At 39.9% G+C, this 20288-nt stretch overlaps 1 protein-coding gene across 2 annotated transcripts in view; it reads left to right on the forward strand.

The window, feature by feature from the left end:
• ak8 (adenylate kinase 8) overlaps window positions 1–17862 on the forward strand; it is a 34356-nt gene extending 16494 nt beyond the window's left edge. For both annotated transcript variants that reach the window (XM_053481280.1, XM_053481281.1), the window contains 5 exons: window positions 2213–2344; window positions 4110–4199; window positions 10372–10513; window positions 16352–16432; window positions 16870–17862. In XM_053481280.1, the coding sequence (XP_053337255.1) occupies window positions 2213–2344; window positions 4110–4199; window positions 10372–10513; window positions 16352–16432; window positions 16870–17146 (722 nt within the window). In that variant the 3' untranslated portion in view covers window positions 17147–17862. The remainder of the gene's footprint in view (window positions 1–2212; window positions 2345–4109; window positions 4200–10371; window positions 10514–16351; window positions 16433–16869) is intronic.
• Window positions 17863–20288: the final 2426 nt, after the last annotated feature.

Genomic DNA, 20288 nt, shown 5'->3' on the forward strand with positions numbered 1-20288 from the left:
TGGCAACTTGGCGGTTTTGGGGCTTGAACCCTCGACCTTTCGATTACTAAACCAAAGCTTTAACCGTTTGAGCCGCCACTTCCCCAAAATGATCTTTCCCTTACCGGGAGTCGATCCCGGGCCACCTGTGTAAAACCCAGGAGTCCAAACCGCATTTCATGTGAATTATAGTCTGCATTGCTGTCACATCAGATTTGGGAATTTAACAGTACTGTTACATGGAAATTTAATTTATAGCAACAAGAATTTTTGTCTGTAAATGTTTTATAGATATTTTGATGGTAATGTTTTAATAATGGATAGGATATGTATAATAGTCACGAAAAAATAAAGTTTGAATTAAGCTCCGGATAGCTCATCATCATTTGTTTAGTCAGGTTTAGGGTATTTCATGATCTGTCCCCTCCTGTTGTGAACATGCTACAAGACTTTTTAGTGTACTTCCTGTACAGTGTTTCCCCGCTGTGCTGACCTGAGCTGTGGTCAGCTGTGAGTTCAGCAGTGCAGCTGCTCCACTGGGAGCCAGTGATTGGCCGGGTTAGGGGACTTCGCTTCGGGCAGTGCTGCAGGCGCCTGGCGTCCCACGAGGACCCGATCAACGGTGTGCAGGCAAAACCAGAGCCACTACAGCTGTCCCAGTATAACCTGTCTCAATATTACACCACTCGACTTGACAAAATAATAATGCGCTCCCTTTTGTCGTGGGGATAAGAAGCGCTCTCTGTCTGCTGAATATTTCAGCTCTTGTTTGCATCTACTGTATCATCTGAATATAGAGAGAAAGAGAGAGAGAGAGAGCGAGAGAGAGAGAGGAAAGACCTTTGGGGGGATTAGGAGGAAAAAAAAATCCAAGTTTTATTTGTCAACATGAACAGTTAATTCCTAATTAGGTCCTTATTTTATAAATAAATAGCTCGTAATTCAGTTGAACCTCATTCCTGGATTAATATGAAATTCCACTTTTCTGGCATTTTGCTTTTCCTTTATGTATCCAACTTATGGTCTTAATTCGTATTCATATTCTCTAACTGCCATGTGCGGCTGAATATGAGCTCATTGCACCATTACAGCCCGCATTAGTGCATTAGTATTGCATTCAAACCGCTATATAGAGCACCATGAGAGCAACTCCTCTTCCACTCTTCCACTAATGGTTTAAAGATTTCAGCTTGATTGTTCGAATGCGAGGCCCGCGCCGACGTGCTCAGGCGCGGCCGTCTTTATTTAATCACACTCAGCGTGCTTGACGGAGTTAAACGGTGAAAATAAAACAAATATTTGCGATCTCTCTCTCCTCTATAAAACATTCATGGCGTCAAGGCCCGAGCAATAAACCGCAATTAAGATGTTGCCTTAAATATTGATTATTGCTAATTCAGCATGCGGTTTGATTGCAACGTTACTAGCCTCCCCCCACAACCCCCCCGCCAACGTAGCCTTTTAACACATTAGCATGTTTTGCATATTAACCATTTATCGGCGCCGTTGTCTGGCAATTAGCGTAAAACGTAGGACTAGAGAGACTCATTAGTTATAATTAGGCCACTGTTAATTATCACACATTAGAGGGAACAGATGAAAGGCATTGTCATGGGTGAGGACCAGCTGCAAGCAGATGTTCGCTGCCCTCGCGGAGCACAGACGAGGCCTCTAATGATTTATTAATCAAGCCGACTTCCTTATATTCAGATGAGCCGCGATGACTGTTTATCATCTGAGCATGTGGCATTTAACAGGACGTTCTCACCATCCCAACATAAACGTCGAATTACCCGGCTCCATTAAACGGCTAAAGAGGATTTCTTCCGTTCTTGCAAAATACTGACGTCTAATTTACTGAATAAAGCAGGCTGGGTCGAGGAATTTTGATGACACATTGTCATGAAATGGTTTTGTTTATTTCAGCTAAACAATCAAACGTGTATACAGTATAAAGACATTTTATGCATGCAGTAGGTTTAATTACTCGAGTCATTTGTGACCTGGTTAATTGGCGCAATGGCACTGACAAACTGTATTAACTACAATTAAGTTTTTTTATTGATTAGTTGCATTTGTTCCATGGCACAGTTGTTTATCATTTACTAGAAATATACTGACGAAACCACACAGCCAGGTTCTGCTATAGAGCAGGAGGCTACAGAGCTTAAATCACTCAGAACCTTCTCTTGAATCGATCTGATTGTCTTCATGTGCCTTCTCTATCTTGTAGTGTTGAGCTACATCCTGTCTAGACATCGCTCCGACGCGCCTCACACTCCCCGAATCCTCTTGTTTGGACCACCGGGATGTGGGAAGAGTCTCCAGGCCGGCTCGCTTGCCCAGAAATACAACCTCGTCGATGGTGAGCTAATGCACTGTTTTCCAGCCTCTTTTTATATATAATATATAAATAAGGAATAAAACATAAATGTCCTATGTTTTTGTTTTAGGAAAAATAATTAAGAAGCTGCTGTTACCCCAACAGAAATGCTTTATTCCTCTTTACCACAGCAGTTACAAGTTTTTACTGTATTAAGTAAAGAAAATCACGCTGTACTTTTTTAATCCGTTTATAGTTTATGCATTTAATGTTGTGAAACATTTATGTAAATTCTGGTTATTATTTATGGTATAGCAGCAATATACTGTACAATACCAGACAAAAGTTTGGACACAATGTCTAATCCAGTGGCCCTTCATGATTTTTATTTCTTTCTACCTTGTAAAACAATACAGAAGGCGTCCAAAATAAACAATAATTTCCTTTAAACAGTCGATATTATGATCTGTAAATCCTTTATAACGGATCTAATCAGAGGTGCTGTTTGTTTATTGGTGATTTGGTAACTTTTGGTCGTGCTTGATGGGTTTTGCAAATGCACAATGATTGAATAAATGAATAAATTATTGTCAAGTGCATTTCCAAAAACCCATCAAGCACCAGTACTTTTGCAAGAACCGTTCCAGAACAGCTGACTTTTGGAAAAATTAATCTAGAAAAAGTGTCCAAACTTCTGACTTTAGTCATTTAGTAATGAAACTAAACATGCAATGCCTTCTATCCTGGAGAATCTTCCCGGAGACACGCACTGTTATTGTTTCAGTCATTGATTGTGAAACATGGCTCCCATACTGTAGGTGAACCCGGTCGGTTATGCCGCAACACAGGCACAAGCTGCAGTCCCAGTTGGAAACGATATGACATACTGTAGCTGGCCCCCTTATACCTTAAACGGTCTAAGCGTTCAGTCACTTACATCGCCAACTTGTGGACTGAGCTTAATCACATACTGTAACAGCACAGTTGAGCATATTTACGTTATTAACGTGTTCACGTTGGTGCCGGCTGAGCCAAGCGTTGTCATTTTCATTCACGTACTGTACTGTATTTGCTTGAACCATGTGTATTCGTATAAACCTTTATGCTTTAAATTATAATCTGCTCTATTATAATAGCTGTATCTTCTCAGCATCTTCTCAATTAGATTTGAGAATTTAACAACATTGTGGTATTTAATAATTAATCTTTCTTTTTTTAATGTTTTAGTGCACTGTTATGTTATGGACATCGCTGTGATAGTGCTGATGCCTGAAAATGCTGATCTCAAAGCGTGTAAAAGGCCCTCTAGTTTTTTGTTTGGAAGGATCATTTGTTTGTTTTTGTTCCAGCATCCCGGGGCTTTTTATGGGACTTAACATGGTCAAAAAGTCAAAAGATGGCGCAGGGTGCTTGGGCCCGCTCATCGTTGCTTGCAACTATATTTATTAGTATTATTATGATGATGATAATGATGATGATGATTATTATTATTATTATGCATATTTTCTCTAGATCCTCGTTTTGACATGTTATTTTATTTCCAGTCTTCTCTTGAATACATGCTCTGTCCTGTCCTCTTTTTTTCCCTCTGCTTTTTTTTTCCCCCTCTGTCTGAAAGGTCACTCAGAGCATTACGCATTCTGTTTATTTAAAATTCTAAAACCGCTCTATTCCTCTGCTTTTCTCTCTTCCACGCTCTCTGCCCGATTCTTCTTCTTCTTCTTCTTTTTTTTTTACCTCTTCTCCTCTCATTTTCATTCACACCCTCTTTTTCTTTCTCTGTTGCGTTCTCTATTTCCCTCTGTAGTTTGTTGTGGTGAACTTTTGAAAGCAGTGGCGGCGGATGAGAGCAGTATGGGAGAGCTCATTAAACCCTTTCTGGAGTCAGGACGGCAAGGTAAACTTCTTTCACCTCCTCACATACGCACGCTGTCAAGCAGGTCACGCACGAGGAGAGCTGAAGCTGAAGTGTAAGGGGCCTATTTGGAGTCTGCCGACTCTGTTAGAGTTTTCAGTTTTCAGGCAAATAATTAGACCACCCGTGTCAGGCGCAGTGTGGCCAGTTACATTATGATGTTTGCATATGTATAATGGTATGGCAAAAATAAACCTGTTCTAGCCATCTGTCTGGTTAGTGTTGCAATGCAGTTACCGGGGAATGTTCACTTTCTAAACGTTATATTTATCACACAAGCTTGTGTTACGCTTCTAAAAGTTAAATAGCATGTTATGTAAATGCATGTTTTTATCAACAATAGTGTGGAGTATTTTTAATGTGCGCATGTCATAATTATTTATTTTTGGTTCCCAATTTCTGTATGTTTAAAAGGTGTTCAAGTCAAACCGGGACTTGTGATGAAATTTTCTTGTGAATGAAGTCGTACTGTAAATCCGATTTACTTTTACAGAAAATATTAAGAACAGTACTGCAATGAGTCTCTTAGATGCAGGAAATCATTCGACTGGTGCAAGCCATTTCCAAATGTGTTTTTTTTTTCCCCCAGTAAAGGTGTTTTAAGGTATTTTAAGCATTATTTCCACATGTCTGGGCCATTAAAGGAGTTCCTGAGAGGCCAGCGTTTCAGACATAAAGCAGGCAGTCCGATCATGGCTTTGGCATACTGAGAAAACTTTCTACCTTGATGGTACCCAAGCACGAGTGAAACTCTGGGATAAATTTATTAGTGTAGCAGAGGATGATATAGAGAAATAAAGGAAGATTTTACTCTCATAACTGTGTTCTGTTATTCTATGCCATCGAAAGTCCCGGTTTGACTTGAACATCCCTTGCATAAGTAAGTACATTATGACTTATGGGAGACTTATAACTTATGACAGGAAATTTAAGGAAGAAAGCAATGGTGAAAGTTATAGTAATGAATCAGAATCCAAAAAAGAAGGATTGAAATTGTAAAACAGAACAAGAATACTAGAAAGAGAGAGAAAAATCAAGTTAGATATATCCTACGGACTGATACACAAGATCATAAGAAAAAAAAGTTGTAAAGGAGAAGAGAAAATGTAAAGGAGGAATAAGAGAGCCTTATAGTGCCTTAAAGAGTTCAAAATCAGCCGAAAGAAAAATGGATAAGATATTTTAACATAGGGGCGGCATGGTGGTGTAGTGGTTAGCACTGTCGCCTTGCACCTCCAGGGTCCGGGTTCGATTCCCGGCCAGACTCGATTCCTGTCTGTGTATGCATGGAGTTTGCACGTTCTCCCCATGCTTGGTGGGTTTCCTCCGGGTACTCCGGTTTCCTCCCATAGTCCAAAGATATGCAATTTAGGCTAACTGGCATTGCCAAATTGCCCGTAGTGTGTATGTGTGTGCCCTGCGATGGATTGGTGCACCAGGGTGTACCTCGTGCCCTAAGTCTCCTGGGATAGGCTCCAGGTCCCTGCAACCCTGAATACAGGATAAAGCGGTGTAGAAGATGACTGAGTGAGTGAGTATTTTAACATAGTAATATATAAAGTCTAACTGAGAAGATCTATAAAATAAGGATTAGGAGAATTAATTATGGTTATTGATGGCGATTTAGTCAAATGGACATTTTAGTAAGAATGCACTTATTATCTAATAGCTCAAGTCATGAGTTTCATATATACAATACTGTGCAAAAGTCTTAGGCACCCTGTTGATTTTTATTTTTTATAACTTTGTTATACATGTTGATTTTATGACTTCATTATCAAGTCAGTACAAAAAACATTTTTGATTTTTCAAGAATTAGTATTCCAGCAACAAAAAAATCTTACAGTAAATTATCTGTATCCTAGAAAATAAAGCAGCATTTTATGTCGAAGACACTTTCCGGACCAAAACAGAAAAGAAAAAGAAAGATTTTTGTTTTTGCTGCATGAAAAAACAGTCAGGTGTGACCTCAGAAGAACCGTCACTGTTTCTGCAGGATGTTCAGTAAAACTAAGCAGCTAATTTCCCTTCATAAAACTGCACAACTGCAAAAATTGTACCTGAGACTGTATTTTATATTTTAAGCAAAAGTTCACCAAGGAATTATTGACTTTGTTTCATTAATTACTGTTTACTGCGTCTTATAGTATTTTTTTAAATGTAGTAAAAGAAATCCTTGCATAAGAGCAGTTATTTGCACTGTACTGTATGTACACTACACATTTAACCACATTAGTCCTTGTGTTGAAAGATAAAATTTAATCCAAAGGTCGATTTTTGAGTTTCTTGGAAAAAATTGTCCACATGGCCTTACAAATATTCATCTAAAGGCGCCGCATAGGAATAATTTATTTTGTCATTTGTACTGTCCATCAAACTGTGATCTGAATAGCAGTAATGATGTGTGTATGATGATTTACTGTAAAATAGGTAACATTTCTTATTGTGCATCCATATTTTTGATATTTCTTACTGCTGTCATTGACTCTATATTATCCCTTGTCCACATCTACTTGAGAAACCCCAAAGGAAAACTAATTCAATAAGGGGGAGCAGTAAATATGCCACAGCGTCCTATCCCCAGTTAGATTATCCAAACAGACCCAGCCCCTCGCACCACATCCCAATCCGCTGTGTCTGCCAGTCACCGCCGCCAAGTGTCTAAACTTGCCTTGAGCAAGATGTGATTAATATGATAAACGTCCCTCGAGAATGCTTGAGCTACAAAAGCGCCTGTGCATTTAATGAGACTGACACTCGAGCGCCTTATCACAGAGGTGTTGCTTCTCTAGCGACTTTTCATTTCCACCCGGCTCTGTGTCCTCGGCGTAGCCGCGGCGGGCACGTCTGACGGCTGAACTCAGCTTCCTGCAGTTAGCTCTTCGCCCACTGTGTGCGTATTGACACAAAGGCAAGAGATACCTCAGGGCTAAGGAAACATAAGAGTGGATCAAATTTAATGAGCTGAGATTGTTTAGAGGAGTGGATAGAGTAAGAGGAGAGTTAGAGGACAGTTAAGTTCTCAACTTTATAATAGGTTTACTAATGACTTCTTTTTAAGTTTGTAAACCGTTGCTATTTGGCAGGTGTTGAATTGACTTGCTCACCGTTTTAGATCTCGCACAGTTATAATGCAGAGCGCTCATCGTCTCGTTTAGCAGCTTTGAGATATTATTGTGGTTAGCACTGTGGCCTTGCACCGGTACAGTAGGGTCAAGGGGTCAATTCCCGTGTTTCCTCAGAGTACTCTGGTTTCCTTCCACACTTCAGATCAGGCTAATTGGCATTTCCAAATCGCCGGTAGTGTGTGAGTTTCTGCTTGTGTGCCTTGCAATTGATTGACACCATATCCAGGGTTACCTTACCTTGTGCCCCGAGTCCCTTGGGATGAATTCCTGATTTCCTACAACCCTAATAAGGATAAACGGTATAGGGAATGAATAATCAGTGTTATTAATTCACCTAGTGGTCAAAGATAGAAACTACAACAAGCATATAATAGATGCCCATTGGGGCTGGAGGCACACTGCCCCATGTGTTTGCTTTACAAACACTTTTTTTTAGAAGTGGAGCAGCAGACAAACAAGGGGTTAATGATAGAAAGGGTAAAATGACAGGAAGGGTAAATTTGTTAGACTAAGATCTTGTTTTTAGCAAATGCAAACAGTGTCTCTGTGATGTGTAGAACCGATCCTATTGTGAGATAGTATTTTGCTAAATTGCAAAAGGAAAAATAGGAAATATCCAAACATCAGACAACACAAAGGCTAAGATTTCTGAATTCTTTTGGACTAAATTTAAAACTTAATATACTGTATAAGAAGAGTTAAATTGGTTGAGTGGTATTGAATTCTTGAATCTGATTGGTCAGAAGGTGTTGATTAATTTAAAAATGAATCCAGCTGCAGATCACATGTTTATATAAATAATAATGTTAATTTCAATTCAATTGATTTCAGTTTTATTTATATAGCACTTTTAACAACGATCTTTATCGCTCTAAAAAGGATCATGGAACTAAGTTTAAGGAAAAGTGTAAGGAAACACTCTTAACAGCTTAATCACAGACACATAATCTAAGGATAATAATAAAAAGATTAAAGAACTTTTTTCCCATGAAACAATGCATATGATAAATGCATAATCTTTAATTTAACATTTACAGAAGGAGTCTACAGTTTGAGTTTTGCTCATAAGTATCAAAACAATTTTTGTCTTATCTGTAACAAAGAATAAAAAAGAGAAGCTTCTGAAATGACGACTTTTGTTATAACATATGTGACAACCTTGTCCCGCAGATGCTCCTCATCATTAAACGGTGAAAATCTATCGTGTGTCAATTTGTAATAATGTTACAGTAGTAGTTTTGTTCAAATTGCTTTGATATAAGGGGAATAAAACACCTCTGGACTTGCTGTTATGAGGAAATAATCAACTTGCATCACATCACACTGTCAATGATTATTTTCCTATAACAGCATGCCATCTGTGACCAAGGGGTCCATACAAATAGAAAGTGTTACCCGAATAGTTGGGAAGGAGAAAGTGTAGGATTGAGCTGTGTGTGTAGGAGTGTGTGTGTGTGTGTGTGATTTGTTGGATCAAACGAGGCTTGAGAATTCAGCACGGCTGTACTGTGTATGGATAACATCCTACATGTCATTTTGACCTGCATCAAAGGTCTTTATGAGCAGACAGATAAAAGTCATGATAGTTTGAAAAGCTCCATATGGTGGCTGTGAATCTCTCATGACTTTTTTTTTTAAAATACCAACACATTACTCTAACGCTGCTTGTTGACTAGATGCCGAACCGCACCAGCAGATGCATTCATGAATTCACGCTCGCAAGAAACGAATGCATAAAAAATATAATGTAAATGTTGTGTTAGTTGGCACTCCCATGCCTTGTTGAACCGAGTTTTTTTTTTTTTTTTTCCATCCTAGGGGAGAGCTTTCGGCTGGTGTATGAAGAGTCTGACTCTGTCCCTCCCTCCCTCTAGCGTTGTGACAGTGAGGGTTTCAAGCAGAGAAGCTTGCCTAAATAATTTACGAGTTGATTAATGGGCTCGCTGGGGTATAATTAGGTGATGTAGAGACGGTGGCTAGTGGAACCAGAACAGTGCTTTGGGGATTTAGGGAGCAGGATTATTAAGGAAATGAAAAAAAAAACTGTAGTCTTACGAGGAGAGAAAGAGAACAAGGAAAAAGAGGAGAGGCGCTCTCTCCAGGCTGCCTGGCGTTTGAAGCCGAGCTGGGGAGAGAGAGGCAAGAGGCTGCGCGCGTTTGATGTGGAAATTGGACAGTTTGAAACCGTCAACTTTAATTTTTCAGCATCCACAGAGACCCCCCGGAGTGCGCACTTGCTTTCCTTAAAGAATGTTCTATTTTTTTTTCTTTCCTTCCCCCTCACCCCCATTATTTGTTTGTCCTCCACATCGCTCGCCGACTCCACTTTCCTTTCAGCTCCTCCACATACTGTCCCCGGCTTTTGTGTTCTTATTCCGCGTGTCAAGAGCGAGGCGTCTTCTTTCCGGCTTCATAACGGTATCATCCTCTTAAACAATTCACTTATGTTGCCTGTCAGGAAGCTGTTGACTGCTTTTGTGCTCAAAGAGGAAACGGTGGAAAAGCTCCACAAGACAAAATGTACATACATGAATTTAAATGACAGTGTTCCTACTCATTTATTTATCATTATTTGAATAAAATCTCTCACGCAAACAAGAAACGGCACACACACGAGCACACACAGTATACTGACTGATTAGATCACTTTTACTTCTTGCCTTACTGTCAGTTTTTGCTACAGTCATAAAGTTTCTTATCAAAAGCTTTTTTTTTTTTTTTTGCTAATGTGTTTTTTTGCAAGCTAACATAAGTTTTGACTTTACCTGGAAGTAAACAACATTCCTCAAGTTTTCCTAAATGTTCGACCTTTTAAACCCCAGGCAACTCATGTAGAGGTACTACTGTATATAAAAGACGTTTCTGTTTACTGTATACTGTAAGTGTCATTCAGAGTGCATGTCTTGGAAGTCGTTAACAATTGCGTTCGCAAAAATGCGCCTTTAATTGTAAAATTGTGGAAAAATATGCAGGGAAAAATGAAGAAATAAAGTCAGTAACATATTTTTCCTTCTGATTCATGACAGTCCCTGACAACATGGTGCTGAAGATCCTGACTGAGAGACTGAGCAGGCTGGACTGTACCACACGCGGTTGGGTTCTTCACGGCTTCCCTCGTGATGTAGAACAGGCTGAGAGGCTGCAGGAGTCCAACATTCTCCCTAGCAGGTACTAAAGTGCGGTACAGAAGACTCCGGGGCCCTCGGGGGCGTGAGTCCACAAGACCCCTGGGGTGTGCTGTGGTGTCTGACACCAGGACGTTGGCACAATATCTTTTGAGTGCTGTGGGTTGAGGGGTGCATTAGGTGTTCTGGTGCCTTTCTATCCTGGCCAGCATTGACAATTTTTTTATCGATTTGGGGTGCACTGGCTTTTGTGGGATCCAACCAGAAGGGCTTGCCTTTGGTCCCTGCGGGCATGGGTGGTCCTTGCGTACTCATGATCCTGTCACCAGTTTACTGGTATATAATTAATAATCAGCGGTATACCCTTAAAATGTTTACTTAGCCCCCAAAATAAAGTTTAAAGATTTTGTATTCTTTAAAAAGGATATAACTATCCAGAAAGCATGTTTTTTTTTTCAGTTTGTAATTTTTGAAGCTGACTACCAACAAAACCAACTACAGTGGAACCTTGGATTACGAGCATCATTCGTTCAGGAAGCGAGGTCATATACCAAAACACTCGTAAATCAAAGAAAAAAAATGGAAACTCAAATTATTCATTCCACAGCCCAAAAAAAAAAAACATGAAAATAATAAAAAAATAAAATAAAGTAAAAATAAAACAAATGAGAGAAACCGCGTAGGTGAGATAGGGGTATTAGTAGTTAACAGATTATGGGCCAAACTTCGCTAAGTGATGATGGTAGAATAATTATAAAGGTCTTGACTAAAACAACATGCATAAGGAATCACAAAGAAGTTTTCATTTTTCATTTTTATGGAAAAGTACTCGAACTAGTTACTTTTATAAGAAAGTAACGCTGTAATGTAACTGATTACTTTTTAAAGACAGTAATGTTGTAAAGTAATTAGTTACTTTAAAACTTACTTAGTTTTAAAAAGTAACGTCCCCCAACACTGGTTAACATAGATCTTAGAGCTCCCCGAAAGTGTATGTGTACTGTATCTGAAATATACCTAAAATGATGCATTTTTTGTTCATACTTTAAAAAACGAGCTGAGAACAGTGAGCTGAGCAACATGGGGAGGGGATCTTCTTATACGAGGTCACAATAGTGGAAAAATCTATGTTTATCCCTGGGCAACACAGAAATGGAAAAAAATGACAGAAAAAAAGGCAGGAATGTTTTTTTCCCTCATTTTTCATTTGCCAAAAAATGAGTAAACAACGAATTTTGCATAATTGGTCTGCTTTAAATGCGTGGTTGAGCTAGCATTCTTCTTTTTATTATTATTATTATTATTATTATTATTATTATTATTACTTTTTTATGGTTTAGAATAACATAAAATCCAAATCAGTATAAAGCAGCCATTCTGCCAAGAGTGTGTAGTGTTTTAGATTCGTAGTGTATAGTGATTGTAGCAGGATGTGGCCACTCAGATTACTCATCTTCAGCAGATCTGATGGCCCTGGGTGGTTGTACAGCCTTTGAGGTGGTTCATTGTCTGTTTCAGCATCTAAAACCACCAGGGTCCCAGATTAGACTTTTTAGTATTAACTGCGTTTTCACTCAGTGTCAAGTTTTTTTTATTCATTTTGTGAGCAGGCACGGATTATTTATTATTATTTATTCTTTCTTTCTACACTGTAAAACAATGTCAAGGTGATCCAAAATGTACAATAATCTTCTTCAAACAGTTAATATTGAGATGTATCTGCTACTTACGCTCTGTAAAGCCTTTATAACTATTCTGATCCGTAATCCGAGGTGCTGTTTGTTAATTGGTGATTTCTGAGGCTCATGACTGTAAAGCAGGGATTAGTTTTGGTCTTACTTTCCTGGGAAGGTCTTGATGAGGGCCAGTTTCATCACGGTGCTTGATGGGTTTTTGCACAATACTGTTCTTCTAAATCCAAACTTTAAATGACTCGAAATCAGCTGAACGGGTGAACTCCTGTTCGGGTAACGTCACTCACTTTGTACAATCTAAATCCCACATGAATCCCACATGAATTAGTCATCACGCTGCATCACACCTCTGTGATCTCCAGTTACTCGCCAGCCGAACAGAACAAAGAGCTCTATTCTAAGAGAGTATCTGTAAAATCCCAATCAGGTACTACTCAGAATATTATTATCAGTCTCTTTCTCTCTCTCTCTCTCTCTCTCTCTCTCTCTTCTCTCCTCGACAGATTTCTATTTATTCCATTAGCAGCCCTTATTAGCGGTTTCCTCTAATGGCGGGAGACCTTACTTACATAGCATTAGCGTAATTGAATTTCGGGGCCGGCCGTGGGCCCCGAAACAATGAGGAGAATGTTACTGATGAGCCGCTGATAGCTGACGGTCGTGCTCTACCTGACAGCTTTATTAATTAACAGCTATCCCGTTACTCAAGCTTCAGAGAAAACAAATAAGTCGAGTCAGCAATGCGGCCCGGTGCCAGGTCGTGGGCGTGTACTATCTGCCACCGCTGATCAATGAGGAGGAGAGTAAAGCAGGGTAAAGTGCACGACAGAGCTGGAACGACAGGTTAATGGCAGGGATCTATTTACGTGCTTCTTGAAAGAGTATCCTGCAGCAGGAGTGAGGATCTTGTGTGAAATGTGAGAATAAATATACACATTAAATTGTATGCACCCCCCCCCACCCCCCCCCCCCCCCCCAAAGTTTTATGCAAGTGATTTTTTATTTTAATCGTTTAAAGTTTAACTTCATTAAAAAAAAAAAAACCAAAAAAAAAGTTACCTGATCCTGGAAAAAAAGACAAAAGAGGAAGACAGGAAACAGGATCCTATCAGATAAATGAGAATGCCCCGGCTCTGACATCCTAGTTACCTGATTAAATAGCGATCCTGATTAAAATCTGATCAATCACTCATAGCCTGACCATCACATGTCGTCATTTTCTCCCCATCAGCCGTCACTCTCCTGTCATACAGCAGACAGTGAAGGCTAGCACACGCTTACTCTGCGAAACAAGAAGCCAGTCGGCTGCCTCCGTGATGTTTAGTCTGCATCACAGTGCAGTATTGGACACGCAGACCTTCTGTGTTATCTACCCTTTTCTGCATACGTGAGCTTACAGATCACTGTCACTGTCATTGTGTATGACATCCTGTCCATTGAGGTTTTTGGTTCCTCAGCTGTCAAATGTTCTTATGATTTTGTTAAGGAAATAAAGGGATCTGCAAATATTTTGAATGGGGATATTCACTTACTCTCACTCATCATCTTTACTGCTTTAACCTGTATACAGGGTCACAGGGTTGGGTTAGAACCTAGCCAGGGTGACTTGGAGTATGAGGCAGCGCACACCCTGGATGGATGGGCACACACATACACACACACCCACACACTTATTTACACACTACAGGCAATTTGGGGAACGGCAATTAGCCTAATCTGCATGTCTTTGGACTGTGGGAGGAAACTGGAGTCCCCGAAAGAAACCCACCAAGCACGGGAAGAACATGCAAACTCCATGCACACAGACCCCAAGGTGTGAATCGAACCTCGCTGGGAATCAAACACGGAGGTCCAAGGCGACAGTGTTAATCACCAAGCCACCGTGTCACCCTGAACTATCCACTGAACTATTGGCTCACACCTCAAGCGGTCGGGTTTGATTCACCTCTGTGCGCATGGAGTTTGGATGTTCTCCCCGTGCTTGGTGGGTTTCCTCCGGGTACTCCGGTTTCCTCCCACTGTCCAAAGACATGCAGATTAGGCTAATTGGCGTTTGCCAAATTGCCTGTACTGTGTGTATATGTGTGCTCTGTGATGGATTAGCATCTTCTTAGCTATGGCGCTGTCTATAACCTCTATCCATCCCTCCATCCATCCAACCAACAGTCATCGCAGTAACATACATTGACGAGTACGTTGAAGACATACAGTAGGTGTACACACATTTATTTATACACTGTGGGCAATTTGATAAAGCAGTCAACGTCAATCAACCCATAATGCATGTTTTCAGTCTGCGGGGAAACCGGAGAACCCTGAGAAAACCCCAAAACCCAGTGGGAGTTTAAAACAGAATTCATGATCCATTCATGCAGTATTCAAATCTACAGGTTGATTGTTTGTGCTATTGCCATCAACGGGCTTCCTGTCAGTCTTTAACTACACTCCAGTTCGGGCAGTCAGTCGCCTCTTACAGCCCTGACACGCTCACAAACAATCAGAGTCTTTGAAACCACTGCAATATGCATAGCTATCCGTGACAGGCAGATAAAGCAGGGCAATTAGCCACGTAATTCTAGAAAAGGCCAGCCAATCACAATCACCCGCTCTCTCCTTCCTGTCTCTCTCTCTCTCTCTCTCTCTCTCTCCTCTCTCTCTCTTTTTTCCCATTGCCACGCTCGTCTCCTGCTTCCTATTAGTTAAATGTATTTCATGCGTCCGCTTGCCATCAAATCAAGCAACACTTCCACTAATTGGCTTATGAATTATACAGCATGGGGCCACATTATAATTTAATCAGCGGTAAACATTGCCGGTCCGCCTGTAAAGAATCTATCCCTCATTAATTTCTTAATTCGGGGAGATGGAAAAGGAGAGAAACGGAGGCAGGATGTGTACAGAGACCTGTTCGGATCATCCTGAGAGGATAGTTAAGAGTAGAAGCGTGCACTTAGTCAAGATACCAGTTGAATGCTATTCACACTACACACTCACACGCTATACACATGTGCGCAGATGTTCTGTCATATTTATCATGTATGCCGTTTGGAAAATTTGTAGCAGCAGAGGACTGACAACTAACTGACGCTTGTTAGCTGCCTTGTTTTAGTTCGTCATTTGTTTGAGAATATCAAGCTGTCATGTACACGACGTCAAGTTTACACACACATATACACATACACGTACACACTTCGCAAATGAGGGGGAAGGAAAAGAGACAAACGCAGAAGCACACTTTTTCTCAGACAACCCCCATACCCACCTTTTTCTCTGCTGCACATGAATATTTCATGGCTGAGCATTAATATTAATTCTAATAGCTTTGCAGAGTAGTTATTATTTCTTTTTAAAGACAAATATTCATTAAAAATTGAGCGACGCCTTTTCAGCGAAACCATCACGCACCGGCGCAGCTGACGAGTCCTAGGGAACCCTTCAAATATGTGACATGATTTCAAGGACAGTGGTCAGTCGAGGCTCGCTCAAAGGGATCCTTTGTCCATTCCGGAGGGGCTCACGATTTCACAGCATCAGTGAGAGGCAGAAGGACAAAGGCATTTAAATATTTTATCAAAAGCACATCTCAGATCTCCTTCCCTCCCCCACTCCCCCCCCCCTTTTTTCTCTCTTTTTCTTTCTCTTTCTCTCTCACCAATTCTTGCTGGACTTCTTCTTCAGCCCCAACATCACCTCCGCCTCAGCCTGCTGGTAAAAATTGTATGATATTGTAGCTACGACTCGAGACGTCGAGATTCTCCAGGGGCCGGCGCTCTGACGGGGGGGTCAGCGGTGACGAGGATGGCTGATTGGTGCTTCCCCACCTGACTCCACCATTAAAGCCACTTTGTGTCTGGAGGCTGTGCAGTCAGGGAGAACCCCCTGGGTAAACACCCCGACATTCCAGTGTTAAAGTACCACTGCTCAAAAGAGCTCTTCTTTTCTTCCCCCCATTATTTAGCTTATCATTTATTCATCTCTTATACATACACGTCATAATTATTAGATCGTTAATACTTGATGCCACTTTTTTTTTTTTTTTTATCCCATAACGACCATCTAAATTAGCATAAAAGCATCTCGGGCTTTAGCTTTGTTGATAAAAGATGTCATTGCTTATGCTTCAAGCTTCTAAAGGGATTTCTAAAAAAAAAATTTTTTTAAAGAATTTTTTTTGGTGTTTTGGACAGGGTCTTCTTTTTGGAGATGAGCGATGATGTCGCTCTGGAGCGACAGACCCTCAGGTTCACCGATCCGGTAACAGGAGACAGGTAAGTAACCTTTTGTGTGACGTATAGAAATAGAAGTTATCTATACACCTCTTCATTCGTTTATCCAATCAGCCAATCATGTGGCTGCAGTACAATATAGTATATAAAATCATGCACATATACAGTAGGGACAGAGCTTTACTGTATGTTTATGGCAAATGGAGCAAAATGTGACCTCAAGTACTTTCAGAAACTGCTGTTTTTTTACATAGCTTCATATGCAATGGTGTTTACAGTTTACACAGAATGGTGCAGAAAACAGAAAACATCCCTGCAGTTCGCTACTCTTTAAAACCACAATGAGCAGAAAGGCATCTCAGAATGCACATCAGGTCATGCCTTGAATCAAAATAAGAACAGGAACAGACTTAATTTCCTTAATAATAGAAATTCTATTATAAATGATTAATTTTGCAAATTTGTTCTGACCAATCCAGGTTTCACTCGTTGCACAATCCTGCCCCAAGTGCCAAAATCCAGGCCCGGCTACAGCGCAACCCACGGGATGCAGAGACCGAAGTGTGCAAGAGGGTGCAGGAGTACCGCAGCCACGTGGCTGCCCTGAAGGCTTTCTACCCCCAGGCTGTGCAGGTCAGCGCTGATCAGCAAGCCCACACTGTGTTCGAGTGCCTGGAGAGCGGGATGGTGGGCCGTCCTTCCAAGGGCCTGCCTGAATTAAACATCCAAGCCCTTTCTGGCTCCTCTGGTCCGTAATCACTCCCTGCTTGTTGACCCCAGCTGATCACAGGGGAGTACAGCAGGCCGGCTAATTATACACATGTTTAATTAATGTCGCAATAAAACGCAGCCTGTCCGGGCTCTTTGTCAGGGGTAGTATTAGTCCCGCTTCAGTAGTCTTATGCTAAGGAGCAAGGGCTGCTCTGATTATCAAGCCCTCCCTCTGTCTTTCTCTCTCTCTCTCTCTCTCTCCACATGCAGAGGTCAGTCGACTGGCTCCCAACGGGGAGGAAAGGAGTTAAGTGCACTGGTTAGCGAGACGTGTTAACAGCCAAGCTTTAAACTCCCCTCAGATACCGTGCCATGACAGGCAGACATTGACTTAATTAGAGCGAATGAGCTCCAGAATATGCATCAGCTCTGAATACATAAACAGCCAGTACGAAGAAGAAATGGCATGCTTTTTTCTTTTTTTTTTTCTTTTTCTTTTAAACTGATCTCAGCCCGCTCTGTTGCAGGAAGAATATGTTTACTCCCCAAACAAAGATTTTACAGGATATCTTGAAGGAATACAGCAAAGCAGATGATGAAATAAACTTTACTAAATGAGAAACGCACTCTTTAGTGCTTGGATATTTCCTTCACAGATGCTGCAAATATTTAGATAAGCCACCTTTTTTTTTTCAAGCGCAAACACATTTTATTTCTCTAAATGCATCATCTGGGTTGGTCATCTCTGATTCTTGATAATAAAATTGATTTAAGATGCATCTGTCTCTTTTATTAAGTAGCTTAGTTTCTAATTAAGCAGAATATGAGGTTATTTAATAATCCTTCCTTTTCCAGTCCTGAATGTTCCAGGTATTAACCAGAGATGTGTGTGTGGTACCAATTTCAAAGGGCTTGATATTAAGAGGTGAATTATGATAAAATACATCTTAATTGTAAAATTATTATGAGTGATAAAGGGCAAAGTAAAAACTTTAGAAATGCTAAATCTCACTTCAGTACCATGTCCTTAAGTAGGAGAAGAATATTAAGATATTACGAGTAAGAAAGAAGAACATAAAATGATATTTTCTTGTACAGACCAGGTATACATGTATAAGCAATAAAAATATATTACATTTCTTATTTTCATTTCCTATTATATAATGGTAATAGTCATATAGTAAATTATTCAGTGCCATTTTTCCCATTATAGTTCCTTCCAAAGGTTAATAAAACACTTTGGTGAATACCATGGTACTTTTTGGGTACCACGGTGGATATCAGGTATCTAATATGGTATAGTTTTTAATATTATACTATACTACTGGTATGGTATAGTAAAGACTATACCATATTAGATACCTGATAGCCACTGCGGTACCCAAAAAGTACCATGGTATTCACCAACGTGTTTTATTGACTAGTAGTATGTACTAACATATCTACTGTATTATAGTACATTATGTACAAACCCTTTTAGATACCTGCTGAATTTTGGTAACCACTGCGTACCCAGTAAGCACCATGATGTTCACCAAAAATATTGTATTATATATATATAAAATACATAATACTATGGTATTACTATGGTATTATGTAGTCTAGTTTTGCCATATTACAGTGTAGTGCGTACGATAACTACTTACATTTCTTATGGGGCAATAAAAAGTAAAATATAAGTTAACATTTTTAACACAGAATAAAGTGGTAAACATTGTTTTTCATAATAATATGTCATGTTTCAAAATGGTTATTTTTATAATTTTCTATTTTGCACCTCGATCCTACAGAAAAGGAAAAAATAAAAGTGGAGCTACAGTGCCAATGGACAGTTTTCAGGCCCTTTTAAGTTTTCTACAGTTTGTTTTACCCTATGTTACTCATCTTAAAATGGGTTCAAATCTTTTTTTTCATTCATCATTCTACATACAATCCCCCACAATTACAAAGTACAAACAGGTGGTGGGTCTAAAGACTTATGTAAACTGAATATTTCAGTCTTTAGTTTTTAATAAATTAACTGTTTAACTTTGTCATTGTGGAGTATTGTGTGTAGAATGATGATGGGGGAAAAAACACGAGTGTGAAACAAAAAATTATGGAAAACTTAATGTCGGCACTGTACACTACCATCAAACATCTGGACACTAATGTTTCTGCTACTTCTCCTCTGTAAAGCTTCAGAACGGCTCTAATCTGAGGTGCTGTTTGTTAATTGGTGATTTCTGATTTAGAGGCTGGTGACTCTAAATGAATGGCTTCTGTGAAGCAGAGGTAAGTTTTAGTCTTGCTTTCCCGGGAAGGTCTTCATGAGAGCCAGTTTAATCATCATGGTGATTAATAGGTTTTGCAAATGCATTTGACACAATACTTTTCTTGCAAGAACTATTTCAGAAAACTGACCTCCGTGTCTTAATTCCATAAGTGTTATTTCATAGCTTTGAAATCCCAAGTATTGTTGTAGAATGTAGAAAATAAATCACTAAAGAAAAACAAGAAATTGCAAGTGCCCCAAATTTTATATCCCAAACCTTTGAGCTATATAAAATGTCAAGTGAGGTTGGTTCGGTCTAATTCTGAGTAAAAACTAGAACAGTTAAGTTCTAGTGAGATTAAACTTGAATTGACTCGAATACAGAAAGTGAACTAAACCATATATTTTGCAGTATTTTACTGAGCTGAACATAAAGAGTCAAAATACAGAGCTGTAGAAGTGCAGAAATGCCATGTTCTGGAGATTTATATTATACCAAGGAACAAAAAGAAGAAACTGATGCTGGGTGTAGGTCACAAAATATTTTGATATATACGTTTATGTAATTAAGCTAACAATTTATCGGACTTCGTATTTTGATGCCATTTGGTGACTTAGTGGTTAGCACTGTCGCCTTGCACCTCCAGGGTCTGGGTTCTATTCCTGGCTCGAGGTCTGTGTGCATGGAGTTTGCATGTTCTCCCTGTGCTTTGTGGGTTTCCTTTCACAGTCCAAAGACATGCATTAGGCTAACTGCCATTCCCAACCTGTCATGCTAGTCACACTACTGAGTGAGCATGTGTGAACTTGGCACACTGTTTAGATTGTACCACACCTTGTGCTCTAAGTCTCCTGGGAATGGCTTTAGGCACCCCGTAAACTTCTTGTACATACAGAATAAAGTGATATAAACAATAAATGAGTAAGTAAGTT

Source organism: Clarias gariepinus, chromosome 21, assembly GCF_024256425.1.
Source record: "Clarias gariepinus isolate MV-2021 ecotype Netherlands chromosome 21, CGAR_prim_01v2, whole genome shotgun sequence".
In the NCBI taxonomy this organism is placed as follows: Eukaryota; Metazoa; Chordata; class Actinopteri; order Siluriformes; family Clariidae; genus Clarias; species Clarias gariepinus.